This window comes from Chroicocephalus ridibundus, chromosome 5 (assembly GCF_963924245.1).
Source record: "Chroicocephalus ridibundus chromosome 5, bChrRid1.1, whole genome shotgun sequence".
NCBI lineage: Eukaryota > Metazoa > Chordata > Aves > Charadriiformes > Laridae > Chroicocephalus > Chroicocephalus ridibundus.
The window spans coordinates 34691364-34707471 of NC_086288.1; the positions used below are offsets into that span (position 1 = coordinate 34691364).

A 16108-nucleotide genomic window follows, 5' to 3' on the forward strand; every position below is an offset into this window, starting at 1 on the left:
GGGACGTGCCAGGAGCCAAGGGTGACGACAGAAGAGGCAGAGCTCCCACTGCCTGGTGCGGTCCCACTGGTCTGAACAGCATGGGCAGAGACATGTGCTATTAACAGGGTCCACTGACAGGCTCAGGTGAGGGGATGAGTTGGGTCCAGGGTCCATCCAGGGAGTTCAGTCAGAAGCAGCAGGAGGAAAGTCCAGAGACAGTACTGGGAACAAGACTACTGAACAGGTCCAAGGCCCATCAGAAGACAGGACTGAAAACTGTCACACCTGTGATGCAGCTCAAGCAAAGTCTGAAGGCCCCAGCCTGAGCTTAAATGGAACTTCTGGATCAATGGGCAAGGTGCATGGATGGGGGACACCCAGATGAAGCAAGTCAGGGCATTTAAGGCCAATTACTGCACTCAGGACCCTGACCTGTTTCATATCAGACCACATAAAATATCTACAATGCTCCTGTAATAATGTAACCATCATTTACCTACTGCTTTTGCCAAGAATCGTATGCTATTGATATTCTTCACTTCAGTCCTCACTCCATAAGGCTCTCCAGGGTGATGCACAGAAACATTGGCATCCACTCTCAGCTGACCCTCTGTGAAAGAAAACTTCATCAACAGAATAGTCTTCCCTGTAAACTAGAGTGAAAACCTTGTCAGGCGTTAATAAACTGCACGTTATGTGCAGAGCATTAATAGCAGACTTCCATACGTTCAGAAAGGAGTAACAACCACCTCATCATAGCATTCTGTTTGTGATTCCACCTCAAGACTCTGCCTCCAATCATTCAAAATTTTCTGAGAATACTTATTTTTAAAAAAATACTGCTTATAATTCTTCTCAGAGAAAACTGCATTGTGCAGTGCTGCACAGATCCTCTAAGCCATATAGTGAAAAAAGCTTCTGATTCACAGCTCTTAAACAAAGGGCAGAATTAGACAAGCAATTTAAAGTGGCGGATTGTAAGCTTCCACTCCTCTAAAAACAGCATAAAAATACCTTTTGGAACTACAGTTTGATGGATATATACTACCCTAGCATAGAACAGAAGAACTTACGGCTACGTTGAACAGATTTACTAAGGTGTTCTTGGAAATTTACAGCTCAAGGACAAAATGTGAGCAGTGGATTTTTTTTGTAATTTTCTTCCTCTCTTTAAAAAACAGCAATCTCCTCCCTGCCCCAAATTTCCCTGGCTGACAAAAACCAAAACTGAATACAAAGTTATATATAAAAGCATCCTGCACTTTTAGTCCAAAGCAGAATAATGTCCTTACAGATCTTTAATGACTCTACCACAAGTAACTTGCAATTGTATCTTTCTAAGTTTTGTCCCTCTAAAGACATCCCTTCTGAGAAGAAAAAGCTTGCCACAGTTATTCAACTGGTAGGAATAAACAAACGGGAGAGGTTGTACTAAAAAGAAACATCACTTTTGCCATATCACACAGTGAACATCTGTAGCCTTCCTCTTTGTTTTGTTTTGGGGTGGGTTTTTTTTTTTTATAATTTCAAGATAAAAAGAAACAAACACTTTGTTTAGATACATTAGCATTATCAAAGAGAGTGCAAAATAGCTCAGAGTTAAACCCGTGAAGACATCTACAGCTTCAGAATCCATTCTGGTCAATAGTTGTAAATTGATGAGAGCGCCCTTGGTACACTTTATAAAAGCAGGCTGGATGATAGCGCACTAATTTCTTCTGTCTTCATAGAGTCTTGCCAGCCATGCAAATGAAGGACAAAGGTGCTGGAATGATCCAACTTCGCTTGAAAGAGAAGTGTTTTGCATGTGCTCCCTCTTTGGGGTGAAATGAGTACTCGTTCCAGAAGACGAATAGTCTTGTCCTGCCCCTGCTTCATTTTGAGACATGACCTGCTTCTATTTGGATGTAGGTGTCAAAGTGACAAGAAAATGAAGTTAATCAGGCCTAAATGAAAGGAGAGCCAGGCCCCAAATGTTCTTAAAAAAGCTTTTTTCCTTTATGCCCACTTTAAGGCAAGCTTCTTTTCCTTTCACTTTGCAATGAAATAATGAAATAACACCTGATAAAACCAGGCACTTGTTTTCACTGAACACACAAGTAGAATTAAGGTAAAATATGAGAATGTAAAGACCTTATTTTAAAGAAAGCAATTATGATGCAGGAAAACCACAGTAGAAAGCTCCTAAAAACACCACCTTTAAAAAAATCCAAATACTTTTATTATTCCTAACACTGGAATTCTCCTCTAAAGTCAGAAATCTTACTGTGATAAAAGATATCATAGTGCAGTTCCGATGGCAATCTTAGGGCCAAATTCAATAGTAATAAGTTATGTTATATATGTATGTCCACAAACTGGATGCTTAATATTAACAACTGTGTCCCATTGGACATGTGTAACACTAGTGAGAGAAAAGATTCAGAGACATATATAATGTCTAGCAATTATTACTTCCCCCTACATTAAATTTGATTTGCATCACTAGCCAACATTTATGAATCCCATTTATTGGGTGATTCATGGGCCACTCTGACTCAGTTCTCTAGGAGATGCATCCACTTATACTATGGACCGAATCTGCTGCCAAACAGTAAGGCCAACTGTCACAGGCAAAAATATAGCTCACACTGTGAACACTAATAGCTAGCTTATAATTGGGTGTATGGGTGGAGAGGATGAATACCCAAAACTGTACTTTTAAACTCTCAAGCAGAAGCCTGCTATTTGCTAGCTGTTACCATGGGCTGGTTGTAAATTTTGGTAACATTAGGACTGAGCAAAGATGGCATGACCTGAATCCTCCAATTAATAGAGAGGCATGAGACAAAATCACCAGTTAGGAGGCTAATCACACACTGTGCTTCCGCACATCACCTATTGGGAAAATTGGAGCCTTAGGGCTCCAGGAAGAAGAGCTGGTGCCAAAAGCAGGGGTTCCCAGAAGAGGAAATAGTCTCAGAAAGATAGCAGTCATCTTGGCTAGAGAGATCTTGGAGGAAGGGGAGGAGCCCAAAGATCAGAGAGATGCATGGAGACAAGTGCCAGGGGCTGCCAAAGGACCTTGTCCTCTAACACCTGAGACCAGTACCTGCAAGCCTGCTGCACAGCACAGACCAACAAAGTTTTCTGGCTCACCTCCCCAGACCAGCAGTGATCCCCCTAGTGGGAAGAGAAATTGAAACCTAGTGAACATAATGCTGGAGGGGAGGGAGAGACAGAATGAGCAGGGTAAAAGCTGCAGTCTTGTTGGTTCTTAAATTAAACACAGCACCCACGTCTGCATTTGTGGTGTCGTTTACCCCATCTCACCCATGACACCAGCACAAGTTTACTGCCTACACCTATTTTATGACTAGCTGAGACCTGACACACAACTTACAAGATGGTCCACGCTCCCATATTCTGCAACTAATCCTTACTACAGATCTTCTGTGCTGCAGCACTGTGGCAAACAAGATGAGGACAAACTGGGAGAAACATCATATAAACCCTGGCGGACATTCCTTCCTGCAGAGGTTTATCCTGTAAAATTATTGTGTGAGGCAACATAAAATCTAGCACTGCAAATCTCTGCAGAGGGAGGCAGGCCCATAAGGACACCTGAAGCACAGCAGACATTAGGACAGGCTCTGAGAAATGTAAAAACAACAGCTAGAAAAGGCTATGCGTTATAAGTAACCACAGAGCAAAATAAACAGAAGCTGCAAAACTCCTGCAAACGCAGAGAATTACTGTTAACAAGGGAACATGCCCTTCCCCCTTCTGTACCTGCCATGACTGCCTGGCTGCTCCCAAGTGTTTGAAGAATGAGCTGAAGCTCTCTGACTGCTGCAGCTGCTTCTTCCCCACAGCACATATCAGGCTCCATGACAACCTCCATGAGGCCGACTCCTATCAGGGAAAGAGACAGGAGATTTTCAACAATAGCTTTTGATCTTGGCATATTAGAGTGCAACTGGCTAAACACATGAAAGCACTTGGGCTTTTTTTGAAAAAAATAAACCCCCATGTATTATTTAGTAACTGTCACTATGGGCCTAGCTGCAGATTGCTACAAAAACTTTTCCTATTTTTTTAAAGGAACAGACAAACGGGAGACAGTCCTCCATCCTTTGATGACATGCAGATAAGAAGGACACAATTATCTTCTGCCCTTCTCTAGGAGAACTCCCATTTAAAGTCAATCCGATTCCAAATTCAAATTTATTTATCTTAAACTAATTTTGGAACAGACAGAACTGTAAACAGATGTACTCTAGTTTTTAGCTCCAGGATCCAGCTTTCAAAGAATATGAGCAGCCACAGGACACATGGGAGCACTGTGTCCCAGTTAGGCTAAGCCATCCGAGTTGCTGCCCATGTTGTGTGCTAATTTGGCTCATTCACTTTACAATTTCAAAGTTTAAAGAAAAAAATCTACATTTTTTCAAAGATAATAATGAAATGTCTGACTCATGCACTGACAAATTCCAACAGCTGCTCCTTCTATACATAAATTTGATTCACTAGGTCTGTAATTTTTTATTTTTTAAAATACAACGCATACAGTGGCAAGAGCTTAAACAGCTGAATGGCTGTATGTGACTGACATACAGTTTTGAGCAAACTGGAGCCAACGGATTTCTAACTTGCTATCGCCAATTGCCATCAACAAACAGCAATGGGAAAGGTCCACTCGCCATTAAAAAAACTCAAGTATTCCCCTGCTTCAAGTGTAATGGTCATTTTGACAAATTTTTATTTTCAAGTAGAGAGACAACAGGCTGTTTTTATTTTTCACCTGTTCTCTGTCACCCGTTTACCTTTAAGGACTCATCTTACACAGAAAGGAGAAGGAAAATAGGAAAATAACCCAAGCCTACCAGCCCTATTCAAGTCAACGAGAGTCTGGCTTCTTGTGTCATCATGGAGACTCTTTCCACTGTCTTGCTCCAGCTGAATTTGTTTAATCCTCACAGTTTTTGTCACCATCTGGCTCATTTTGTTGTCTATGCAGAGACTGTACGACAGACTTCCATTCACCGCAATAGGAACTCTTTGCTGAGTGATTTGATAGCCAGCCTGTCAACAAAATTAGCTTTATATTCAAATAAAACTTTCACTTTTCAGAAAGCAGCAGCATGCCCAAGTGCAAATATCAAAGGCTAAGAACAAAACTGGAAACGCAACATCTTCCATAGTGACCTATATAAGAGAATAAAACACATGCACATGTAAATTCAGTTATTTTGCTTAGCTGGAATGTAGGCAAGCTAGAACGTGGGGCTAGAATTTGACATAACTGTGAGAAGCTGAAGTCTGGAAAAAAATAAGAGCGCTCCTCAATACAGGCAAATATAAGATACTATACTAATGCAGAAACAATCAAAAATCAACTGCACAACCACTTGCCAAGGACGACAAAAAATTCACTGATACTGCCTTGGGGCAGGAAATGGACTAGAAGAGGTTTTTCCACACCTGTGGTCCTGTGATCATGTTAAATCTTGTCTGAAGCCAGTTACTGTACCTCCATCCCCAAGCTGGGACTCACTCATCCTCCCATCAGGCTGAATATCTCTCTCTGCCTGTTCAGAACTTTATTCATTAGAGGGGAGGGGAGGGAGAGGGAAAGGGGGAAATCAAGAAAATGAGAAAGATCAGTTTCACTGTGTAGCAGTTTAAAAGATAGACACTGCAACCCCACATAAGACACACATCTGAAAAATGCTACTTCATGCCTGGGACTCCACTCAAAGGGGAAACTGCTAGCCAGAAAAGGGGCTGCCAGTTGGAATAACTGCAATGATGTAAAAATATAGAATTGAATCAATTACTCTGTTGAGGCAGCGGCCCCATCTCTTCCTCCTTTCTAACCCGATCATGCCCCCAGTGGTGAGAATTAAAAAAAAAATCCTGCCAGACTTTAATGAATTGGGAGGAGTATTTGCATATTTTGCAGGGAGGACAAGCTTACTCTAAAATGTAGAGATGGTGACAGTGCATTGGAATGGAGAACAATGGTCTGGCCCTGTGAACAGCTCAATTTATATACGCAATGAAGTGCACGACCTTCTAGCCATAATCACTATAAGAAAAATAAAATAACTGACTCTATGCAGCCTATGCTAATCACAGAGCTCTTCCCATCTCCTAAAACTTCTCATTAAAATGATTTTTTTAAAGCCTGAAATAGTGAGTGACAATAAATAACAAGAATCCCATCTCCCATCCAAAGCCCCATTTTCAGGAGTAACAATAATCCCATTGTCAAATGACCCTAAGAGCTGGATTTATTTTATCTGTTCTATACAGCTCATTAGCCTAAACTCTGCATTTTATTACAGGGCTCCTGACTAGACTGTTTCACTATGAAATGCAGGTTGGCGAGTTTATTGTCAGTGCTTAAACTCCAGAAGTCACCCAGTAGAAAGCCAGAATTACATGTTTCAACCCAGTAAAATGTGTCAGCATCTCCCTGACCAAATGTCTTATTTGGTCTTATCTGACCAGAGGATACTGTAACTCACATCTGCAGACAATGGCAGCCCACTTGGTGCTGTACACACCTTCTTCCACCTCATTCTTCTTGAAACACATGGATGTGGTTTCTTTCCCATAACAACATTCTTCCATGTAGCTTCTATGCAGTAGACTGATAGCAGCAGACATCACAAGAATATGAGAAGTTGTTTTCAGTGTAACAGCAGAAGCACCAAAGGTGCCTTGCAAACAGGTCTGTGATGTTTTTGGTGTTTATGACGCGTAAAGGAATTTCGAAGTCATGTTTATTTCCCGCTATTTCATTTTTTTCTCCTTCAGGTCTGGAAATGCGCTTTAAGATAGTTTTACAAGTAAAATAAAAAAGTACTGGCAATTCAAACTGGTAAGTTTGCATTTCACATTCCCAGTAGCTAACTACAGACCCCCCCAAAAAAGGGCCTCTTAGTGTCTCACAAATACTAGCAAAGTTATCCCCAGAAATCAAACAGTAATTACATAAACTTCACTAAGAGCCACAAGTTCCCAACCTAGAAGAAAACAGAACAGAAATCTCTTCTGAGATCCAGGTCTCCGGTGGACAACTATAACACAATTTGCTTTCTAAGGTGGGAAGCAATTCTATTTTAGTACATTTTGTGTAACTTTAAAACATTTTCAATGTCTGAACAAAAGAGCGGGAGAGAAAGTAGTTTGGTTAATAATACAGCACCTCTACACATTAATTTGGGACCTGAGAAATCTCCCACTCTGCTTCTCTGGATGTCCCAGCCACCTCACCTAAAAAGAGGATAAGTTAACATGCCTGATCTTCCTCAGATAAAATAGAAACAGATTTTTTTTTTCTTTCAATGCAGTCATCAGATCTTCACCCCAAAATCAGAGGAAGTAAAACTAGTGTCCTCCCTTTGACAGGTTAGTGTTAAACTGAATATTCAGTACAAATAAGCTGTCAGAAAAAAAATACATGTTCAAAATTAGAAAGCTTTAATTTCATTAAAATAGAAAAAAGGCTCAAAAACTGCTGCATCATGTTGCAATGACAGAAGTCAGATTCTTAACTGATTTCAGTATTTCTACACCCACATCAAGTGCAGCAAAATGCACTTGACTTCCAGTGACACCTACCAAATATGAAAGCTACCAACAAATCATACTGCAAAGTTTCTCTTTTTTATTTATTTTACAGTTATTGGAACTACTGACTGAGAAAGTTTTAAAGGGAAATTAAATACTTTTAGGTCCCTAAGTACACACAAAAAAGACACGATTATGTTTATACCACTGGAACTTGTGTTTGTTATACATTCTCTTTAAATGAAGGACTATTATCAGACTGCTTTTACCCTAACAGACAATTAGTACTAAACACCAGGAATGGAGAACTTAAGGGGCAAAGCAGCTCCAGCTCCCAATTCAATTAAATTAAGCTACTGGATTCGTGCAGCTAAGCAAGGAGTCAGCAATCAGAGCAATCATATGCAATCAGTGAGCACCAGGGTACAGCTGTCTATTCATCAGGGCACAGCACAGCATCCTGTTGGGGTCAGAACACTGACTGAACACAGAAAAAGCATCTCTTCACTCATCCCCTATTACCACCCGTACTCCAGACTTGTCCCTTCCTAGAGCCGTAAAGGAACCGGCTATACTGCATACTTACGGGCAGATCTGCATAGAAATAGTGTTTTCTGTCAAACAAGGACTTCTTGTTTATGCTGCAGTTGAGTGCCAGGCCTGTCATCACTGCTGCTTCTACACATCTCCTGTTGAGAACCTAAGGAAACACAACACATGGTTTTGCTCAGATACTCAGTATGTAATAAATGTGTCTCCCACACATTGCCTTATATGGAGCATATATTCAATTTTGCTTGCCTTCAGCCACCATTAGATCTCTTTCCTTGTGTGGGTAGTTCTTATTCATCATTAAAGTCGTGGTAGCTACAAATCTGCAAAGCTTTAAGAGGAAAAAACAAGCCATTCAGTCATTTTGTCATGCCACATAAGGAGGCGTGCACTGTTCTGGCTTGCTACTTTCGCAAACATTCCAGTACTTTTGAATCTTCAAGGGTGTGAGACAAATCATAGGAAATGATAATTGACTTCTAATCAGCTGTCAGCTCATACTGGGAACTGGAAACAAGGGAGATTTGCATTAGGGACTGCAGTGTCATTTCAGTAAAGCACTTTGGAACACCTGTAACCACTGAACCACAGTGAATTCATGAGTATCTACACATAAGATTTCAATGTTTTGCTTAACCAGGAAGAAGTTAAGCACATTACATGCTTTGCTAAAACTGAACCAGTCAGACATCAATTGACCCCATGGCTACAAATATGCATGCATGTCCAGTACTCAGGTAACCCATGGGATCAAGGTTCTTTCAAAATGCAACGTAATCTGAAGACCCAGCAAGACCTTCATGAAGAAATAAAGGAGTTAAATGCAGTTTTTCACCATGAACCCATGACTCTCAGGGCTAAACCCTTCTATCTCCTCATCAGGGTCTGAATCCAGAGGAGAAAGAAAATTCCACTCCAGAAAGTACTAACAAGCAATGTTTCAAAGTTAAGCTTTTTTCACATGTGCTCTCATTAATAGTTGGTTTAACTAACATCGAATGGATAAAATTGATAAGAATAAAGGACTGAATTTGTCTTGGTAGAACTGTGACATGCTCACACTTACAGTATTTTGAAACAGGAACAGAACTTTATCCATCTTATTCTGCACTGTACAGCTGCCAAGAAGTCAATTTCCAGCAGGACCATTAAAGGGGCACATTAAGTAAAAGAATCTACATGACTTCATCTGCATTGACCAGAGCATAAAAGGCTTAAATAACGTTTTCTTCAATGTTTCTGACAGTATTTACTTTTTATATTCTTCAGCCTGATTTCTGAAAACAGATTAAGCAGCTGTACCTTTCCCAACATCCCATGTCTTCAGCTGGAAAAGGAATCTCTTTGCTTTACTCATCTAATATTTCAAAAATCAAAATAATAAGAGAAAATATGAGAAACTCTTCATGTAACAGAAACTTAAAAATTGCTTATACAGACAAGAAATTAAATATTTAAGACTTTTAACAAGGGAACTTTCAGATCTTTAGTGTAGCTATATATGGCTAACTAGAACACATCATCTGTTCGGGCATATTTTATTTATTAAAAAATTTAAAAGATACATAAAGCAAACGAGAAATAAGAAAAAAGGAAGAACAATTTCCCTTTGAAATACTGTTCTGCAGCAAAATGAACACAATTAGTCCTGACTGTAATCTAAAGTTAAACTGGTAACTAGAAAATATTAATTTATTTTACTATCATAGCTGCAGTTCATTATATAGTATATGCTCTTGTTTTCAACAATTACATGCTTCCAGACAGTACAGCTACTTTTTTTTACTGTTTAAGGAAGCTTGTAAAAGTGCTAGTCAAATTGTTCACTGTTTAAAATATCATATTTCTAAATACGCAGGCAAAATTTCCTCCTACTAAAGCATTATGGCACGATCCTGTTCAGCTTTACAAACTAGGGAGAATCATGCCAGTCAGCCCTTTAACAAGTGGTCACCGCTAACCGTTAAGGCTTCATAAGGATTGGGTAGACTCAAAACACCACTGTGTCAAACTAGTGAACTGGTGTCTTGCTGCATTTCTTGATGGTGCACAGGCTGTGACTGATTGTAATCAGAGAGCAAGACAAAACCCAGCTCCTGAATTGCACAGTTAGAGCCTCATAGCACATTCTTCAAACACAGGTGGGAGTTTAGCTACTGATTACACTACAACTACTGCCTTTGACCACTTGCTCTTCAATTTTTGCTTCAAATGAGGTAGAGTGTATCTTACTCATCGCTCTAAGGGATAACACTGTTCTGAGGTGATGGAAATAATTACTGCAGACATACTACTTATACCTGTGAGAAAGTTTTGCACTATTTCGGTGTCTCTGGGGAAAATTTGGCATAAAAATATGAAGTACTGATTATTTTCTATGTAGTATTACTAAGCATTTAGATGACTATAATGTGTGTGCCCCCAGCGTACTGGGTCATACTAGCTAAATCACTGTACGTGCACCATTACTCACTCACTAGTACCACTTCCTGGACTGCTTCTTTATTGACCTCTGTGGTGATAGAAGGCATTGCAAAGCAGATCTTTCCCACTATGGCATACTGAGATGTCTACCACGCCAATCTGCTTCCTCTGCCCTGTTTGACTCCAAAAAAAAAAAAAAAAAAAAAAAAGATGACCCTCTACTTCCTCAAAAATCAAAACTTAACCTCTTTAATATTGCTCCATTTCTGAAGGGACTACTACTACCCATTCCAGTGATCGAGGCTATGCACATAATGCAGAGCTGTTTAAGTAAACTACTACTTTTCCTTCAAACAAGTCTAGCTTTTCAAATAATCTGCAGTGATAAACATCAATTCAGTATGTGAAACTTCCCATACTAATGACCTAGAATAAGTCCCCCAAGCTTGTTTATGCAGTAAGCTGTTATTAAGTTGACAGCTTTGACTAGCACCAAAGATTTAAATTACCGGCTTGAACTGACAAGCTGCCAGTCTGGTATGTTAGCAAAGTGGTGGCCTTGAAAGCAAGCTATGTAGTTCCTGCAATAGTTATGGACAAAACACAAGAGACTATAAAGCCTTCTTAAATATTTCTGGCTTTCTAAAATGGGAGCATCTCTCCTAGGTATGTAAAGAAAATCCTAGAGAGTTATCACAAAAGGAAATGTACATCATTTGTATTGGAAACTCATGAAAAAGCTTAACAATGGCATCACAACACCAGCACCATTTCTCTTGTAGCTACGCTATCCTGCTAAAGCACCATGGTAACTGAGCACTAAAGGAATGAAAGAACAATCCAACCAAGATCTCTCATTTTCTGATACTCGGTCTCTTCTTTACATCCAGTTCACAAGTGGAAAGACTTCTTTTAAAAATTTATCATCTTTATTTGCAAGGTCATTTTAGTCAAGACCTTGGTTTTAAATACAAGACTATCCAATAGCTATACAAAACTATACACAATACCTTCAATGGCACAAATTCCCACCAAGAGTATTTCTTTAAACAGTTTTTTTTTTTTTAACAGCAGGTTTACTCCTTATATTAATACATTAAAGAAAGCTGGCACCTTTTAGGGGAATACATATGTTTCTATATTTAGTCAATGATCATTTTTACATTTTAAAGAGAGTAGGTATGCAGCTTATTGCTTTGCTAATGAGTATTACATAGGGTAATTGGGGGGGAAAAAAGAAGAAACATCTAGATCTCTCCTGGAAAAAGTTTACATTTGCTACCTTTAAAAAAAATTATAAATTAATCTTTGCCATAACCGTGGCAACCAGGAAGCCTAAGTTATGGAACAAAGTATTCCTTGTACTAAAAACAGTAAAATAAAAAAAAAATCCCCAGAAATTTTAGAAGTTTTTGATTCTAGGTCACATATTTGAATAAAGTAGGTTTCATATCTACTTGGATATTAATTGGCTATCTTAAGACTTTCATTCCTACTTATAATCATGAAGAAATCAGCTTTAATCAGATTAACTACAGGACTGTTTATCTAAGAAACACTTAATTTTAGCTCCTTTTTACTCTAAATAACAGCTGGAAGAAGGAAGTAGTGCAATATACTTAGCCAGCTCCCTGTAGACCAGGCAGTAATCTTTAGAAACCTCAACAGATATATCTAATCATATTTCCCAGTACTCCCATTTCATATCACTCTGATTTTTATTTGCTTCCACTAATGGATATATTCAGTCTTACTATTCTTACTGTGTTAAGAGTACCAACTTGTTCCAATATATGGTTCTTTGAAGTGCAATCATCAGATAAACTTCAAAATAAACTACTCCTGTATCTACTTAGTCCAAATGTAATTGTGACTGTTCAGTCTGACACTGCAGATGTGTACTTCAGTGCAGCCTTCTTCCTTGGAATCTTCACACACACACACACACACACACATAAGGGCATAACTGCCTTGTAGCTATGCATGTACAGAATATACATTACAATAAATGAAGAGCTAACCATTTCCCAAATGACCCATTTATTTCAACAGGTGTACAATCAGATCCCATCCCTTAAGCATACAGTAAAAATTTTTTTAAAAAGCTAACTTAAGTCTTTTCATTTTTTGGTCTGCAAAGAGACCACATGTTGCAAAAACTGAGGTCTCTAACTGCAAGGGAAATTGAAAAAGAAGGCCATCTGCAGTTTAGGGTCTTCTGCATTTCAGTCCAGCATCTACTTCACAGTGTATTTCCTGCCCTAATATGAGCATTATGTTCTTATACCTAAGGAAAGGGGCAAGAGAGTAGGGGAGGAAGCAATTTAAAAATAAGTTCTTATATTAATAGAGACTTCAACTTCAGAAAAGAGAACCAAATGGCAACTGAGAAGCTGAAGCAGCAAAGGAAGACTGGGGTGTGTGGGGGGAGATGGGGCTTTAAATGTACCTTAATATATTTTGTAACTTTATGTTTCTGCAGTCTGGTACCCAAGCTATATGCTGCTATACAAAATACATTATTATTCCTAACCTTGTCTGGTGGCAAAGTTGGCTTGCGGTGATGTAGCATGCACTCATTCAAGTCACATCTTAAAACGAGGTGACTCTAACATTTTAAGAAGTACCCAGCTCCCAGACATGTTACTTTATGTGTACTCAAAGAATAAGAGGGCACACACTCTTGAAGCTGAAGAGCTAGTCTCAGAGCTCATATCACAAGGCTTAGAATTGGAGGAAGCATCTTCCAGTGTCAGTGATGACCAGCAAAATTCAGCAGCAGTAGGGAGAAATGCTGACCCCTGAGAGTAAGAAAAATGAGAAGGTATCACCAGATACAAAGCTATTTAAATACTGACCGACTTCTCAGCCCTTTGAGACAGGGGTTGCTAAAAAAAAAACCAAAAAAAAACCCCAAAAAACCCCAACAACAAAAAAACACACAAAAAAAACCCCAAACCCACACCAAACCCACAGAAGGAAAAAATCCATTTGATCACTGTGTGGGCAAAGTGCTCAATATTCTCAATGGAATTAATCTATTTTCTGGAGTGGTAGGGAAGCAGCCAATCCACTGGCATTGCCCCAAACCAGTGATCTTCATGTTTCAGATCCCATCAGCAGCAGCTAAAACCAAATAAACTTCTACCATGCAGAACTGGCTCCAAGCAGGAGAACCCACAGGGAAGACTGAACAATGCACCGGCAATACAATTGTTCAAGATATCCATAATCAAACACTGTGTTTCTATGGTGTTCCCATCAAGAAGTCTTGTATCTCTCTAACATCCATGTCCTCCCTGTTGACAGCAGTCTTCTGTGCCTGACACACTGGGGTTTTTTGACCTGTCATAAAGATGCTCCCTCTCCTAAGCCAGTTGAAATTTAAACCATTGCTAATGCTATCTGATCCAGGACAAGTTAAATACAGGAAGATTCAGTGAAAACACTTCACTTCTAGAGGTAGGAGACTGAGCAATGGCTAAAACCTAAGTTAAAGAATGTGAGGTGGACCTTTTCAGCCCTTATCCCCTACACTGAGCTCCACAAAAAAGGCCAAAAAGTTATTTAAACATGAGTAACATCTGCCGCCTTTAATATAACCTAGATTGTTTCACTTGTTAAACACAAAATTCAGAGCACTTAGAACAGAGTTTATAAATCAACCCCTGCCCTGTTTATCCTTGCAGATGGTCCTTTGCTTGTAGGCTTTTTGAGGGCCAGCTCTGTGGTTTTCCGAGATGTTACACATTCTGAGCTTTGATACACATTGTCATTTTCTATCATTTGTGAGTCTTGGCTATTTGCCCTCTGCTGCTTCTTGCAATCTTTGTGTGTCTGAGAGCCCATGCTGAACACACACTATAAACTCCCAGACCTTTGCGTTTTGCAATATAATGCAACAAGTCTTGCAAAAAGCTATTAAGAAAGCAAACTAAAATTATTTGTTTTCAACAAAGTTGTTCTGGAACAGCAGAACCAATGAAGACTAATTTCCTATAAATTATTGCCCTGGTTTGTTTTCCTTAACCAGTGACCTCAACACACTCTCCTCCATGATTCCTCCATCTTCTCTTCATTTCACCAAACATCCCAAATTGAGTATAAAGTGTCAGAAATATGTGAACAGCAGCAGCCCAAATGAAGCTGAGATTAGTGGGGAGAAGAGACTCAATCGCTAATTTCCTCTTCACGTGCTTGCTAATATATTCACAAATACGTCTACAAACCTAAAATTTTTTGAGGCAAATTTGGCTGAACTTGGTAGTGAAATGGCAAAACTAGCATTTCTACGTAGAAAACAATGGTTGCAGTGGCAAAATCTGCACACATAACTAATAAACACCAGTTGCAGAAGCTTATATAATCCTCTCAAAATCAAATACATAATCATAATCTATTTAAGGTGGCAAGGTGGCTGATAATCAGAGAGAACACAGAGAAATAAATTAATTTTACCCCAGGAACCAATTACAGCCTAATTGCACCAAGATAAGTTTCAAACAAAATACATAAACCTGACAGTTACGCAACATTACACAGGAGGCAGCTAACCATGAAGAGAACAAAGACCCACTCTACAATTATCTGTCATTACTATTGGACAAGGTTTCCTAAATACCTTTCAGTGAAAAAACTGTTCAAAGAAAAAAACTGTTAAGAAGAACAACAAAGAAGCAAGATGTCAGTTTGCAAAGTTAAAATGCTAAGAAATTGGTAGAACCATGATTGTTACAGAAACTTTTGCTTCACAGAGCACTGCTTTCATACACTTTGTATATAATATCCTACCTTGGATTTCCTCAAAGGCAGTCACCTGGAACCAGACTGTTTGTCTACATACAGAGAGAAAATTAACTCAAACACTTAAGGATGCCAGAGTATATACAGTGACTGATAATAGAAGTAACAGAAATTTGTCCCAAAAAATCCACTCACAGATCGAACTTAAAATACAGGAATTCCCAGCCCACTCCGAAAAACTACTGCAAAAAGCTAATGTGCATTTCAGGAGCAATTTCAGACTGAATCCAGAAAGAGGGGACACCGACCTGTCTAGTCGTCATGTAATGGTTGTGCTGTCCAAAAGTACCAAAGATGGCACAGTAATTGCAGTTACAGAACTGTGCAAAAGAAAGGAAACAAGATACTGCAAATTCCTACTCCCCACTAAGAAGTAGAAAAATGTCAGTATAAAGCAAAAGGTAAAGCAATAAAAAAAAACAACACAAAAGGAGATAAGAGAAAACACATAGAGAACACCACTGATGCATTGAAGGATCTACTGAAATAGGTGATAGCAAGATGTTTTATCAACTCAATGTGGTTCTAACTGGCAAGTTTACATCAGCCAGAGGGACCTGTTAAGAATGAACAGGAAAGACAACAAGAACAACAAACAGAAAGGGAGCTCAATAGTTACTGAGGTGCTAAGGAGACAAAGCCCTACAGGAATTGTTAGCCTTGACAAAAAGATTAAAACACCCAGAATGAGTGTCAGAACTTCTCACAAATAAAGCAGACATAGCAAAAAGCAAGAGAAAATCTTACAGGCAACTCCTTCAAAGCTTGAGAGAAGAGCAACAAATGT

The 16108-nt window shown here is 39.1% G+C and overlaps 1 protein-coding gene across 1 annotated transcript in view; it reads right to left on the bottom strand.

Moving 5' to 3' along the window:
• GATB (glutamyl-tRNA amidotransferase subunit B) overlaps positions 1–16108 on the bottom strand; it is a 43065-nt gene that overhangs the window by 19158 nt on the left and 7799 nt on the right. Inside the window, exons 3-6 of the mRNA XM_063335465.1 lie at positions 8129–8242; positions 4848–5046; positions 3754–3876; positions 479–592 (exon numbers count right to left, since the gene is read on the bottom strand). Of these exons, the coding sequence (XP_063191535.1) occupies positions 479–592; positions 3754–3876; positions 4848–5046; positions 8129–8242 (550 nt within the window). The remainder of the gene's footprint in view (positions 1–478; positions 593–3753; positions 3877–4847; positions 5047–8128; positions 8243–16108) is intronic.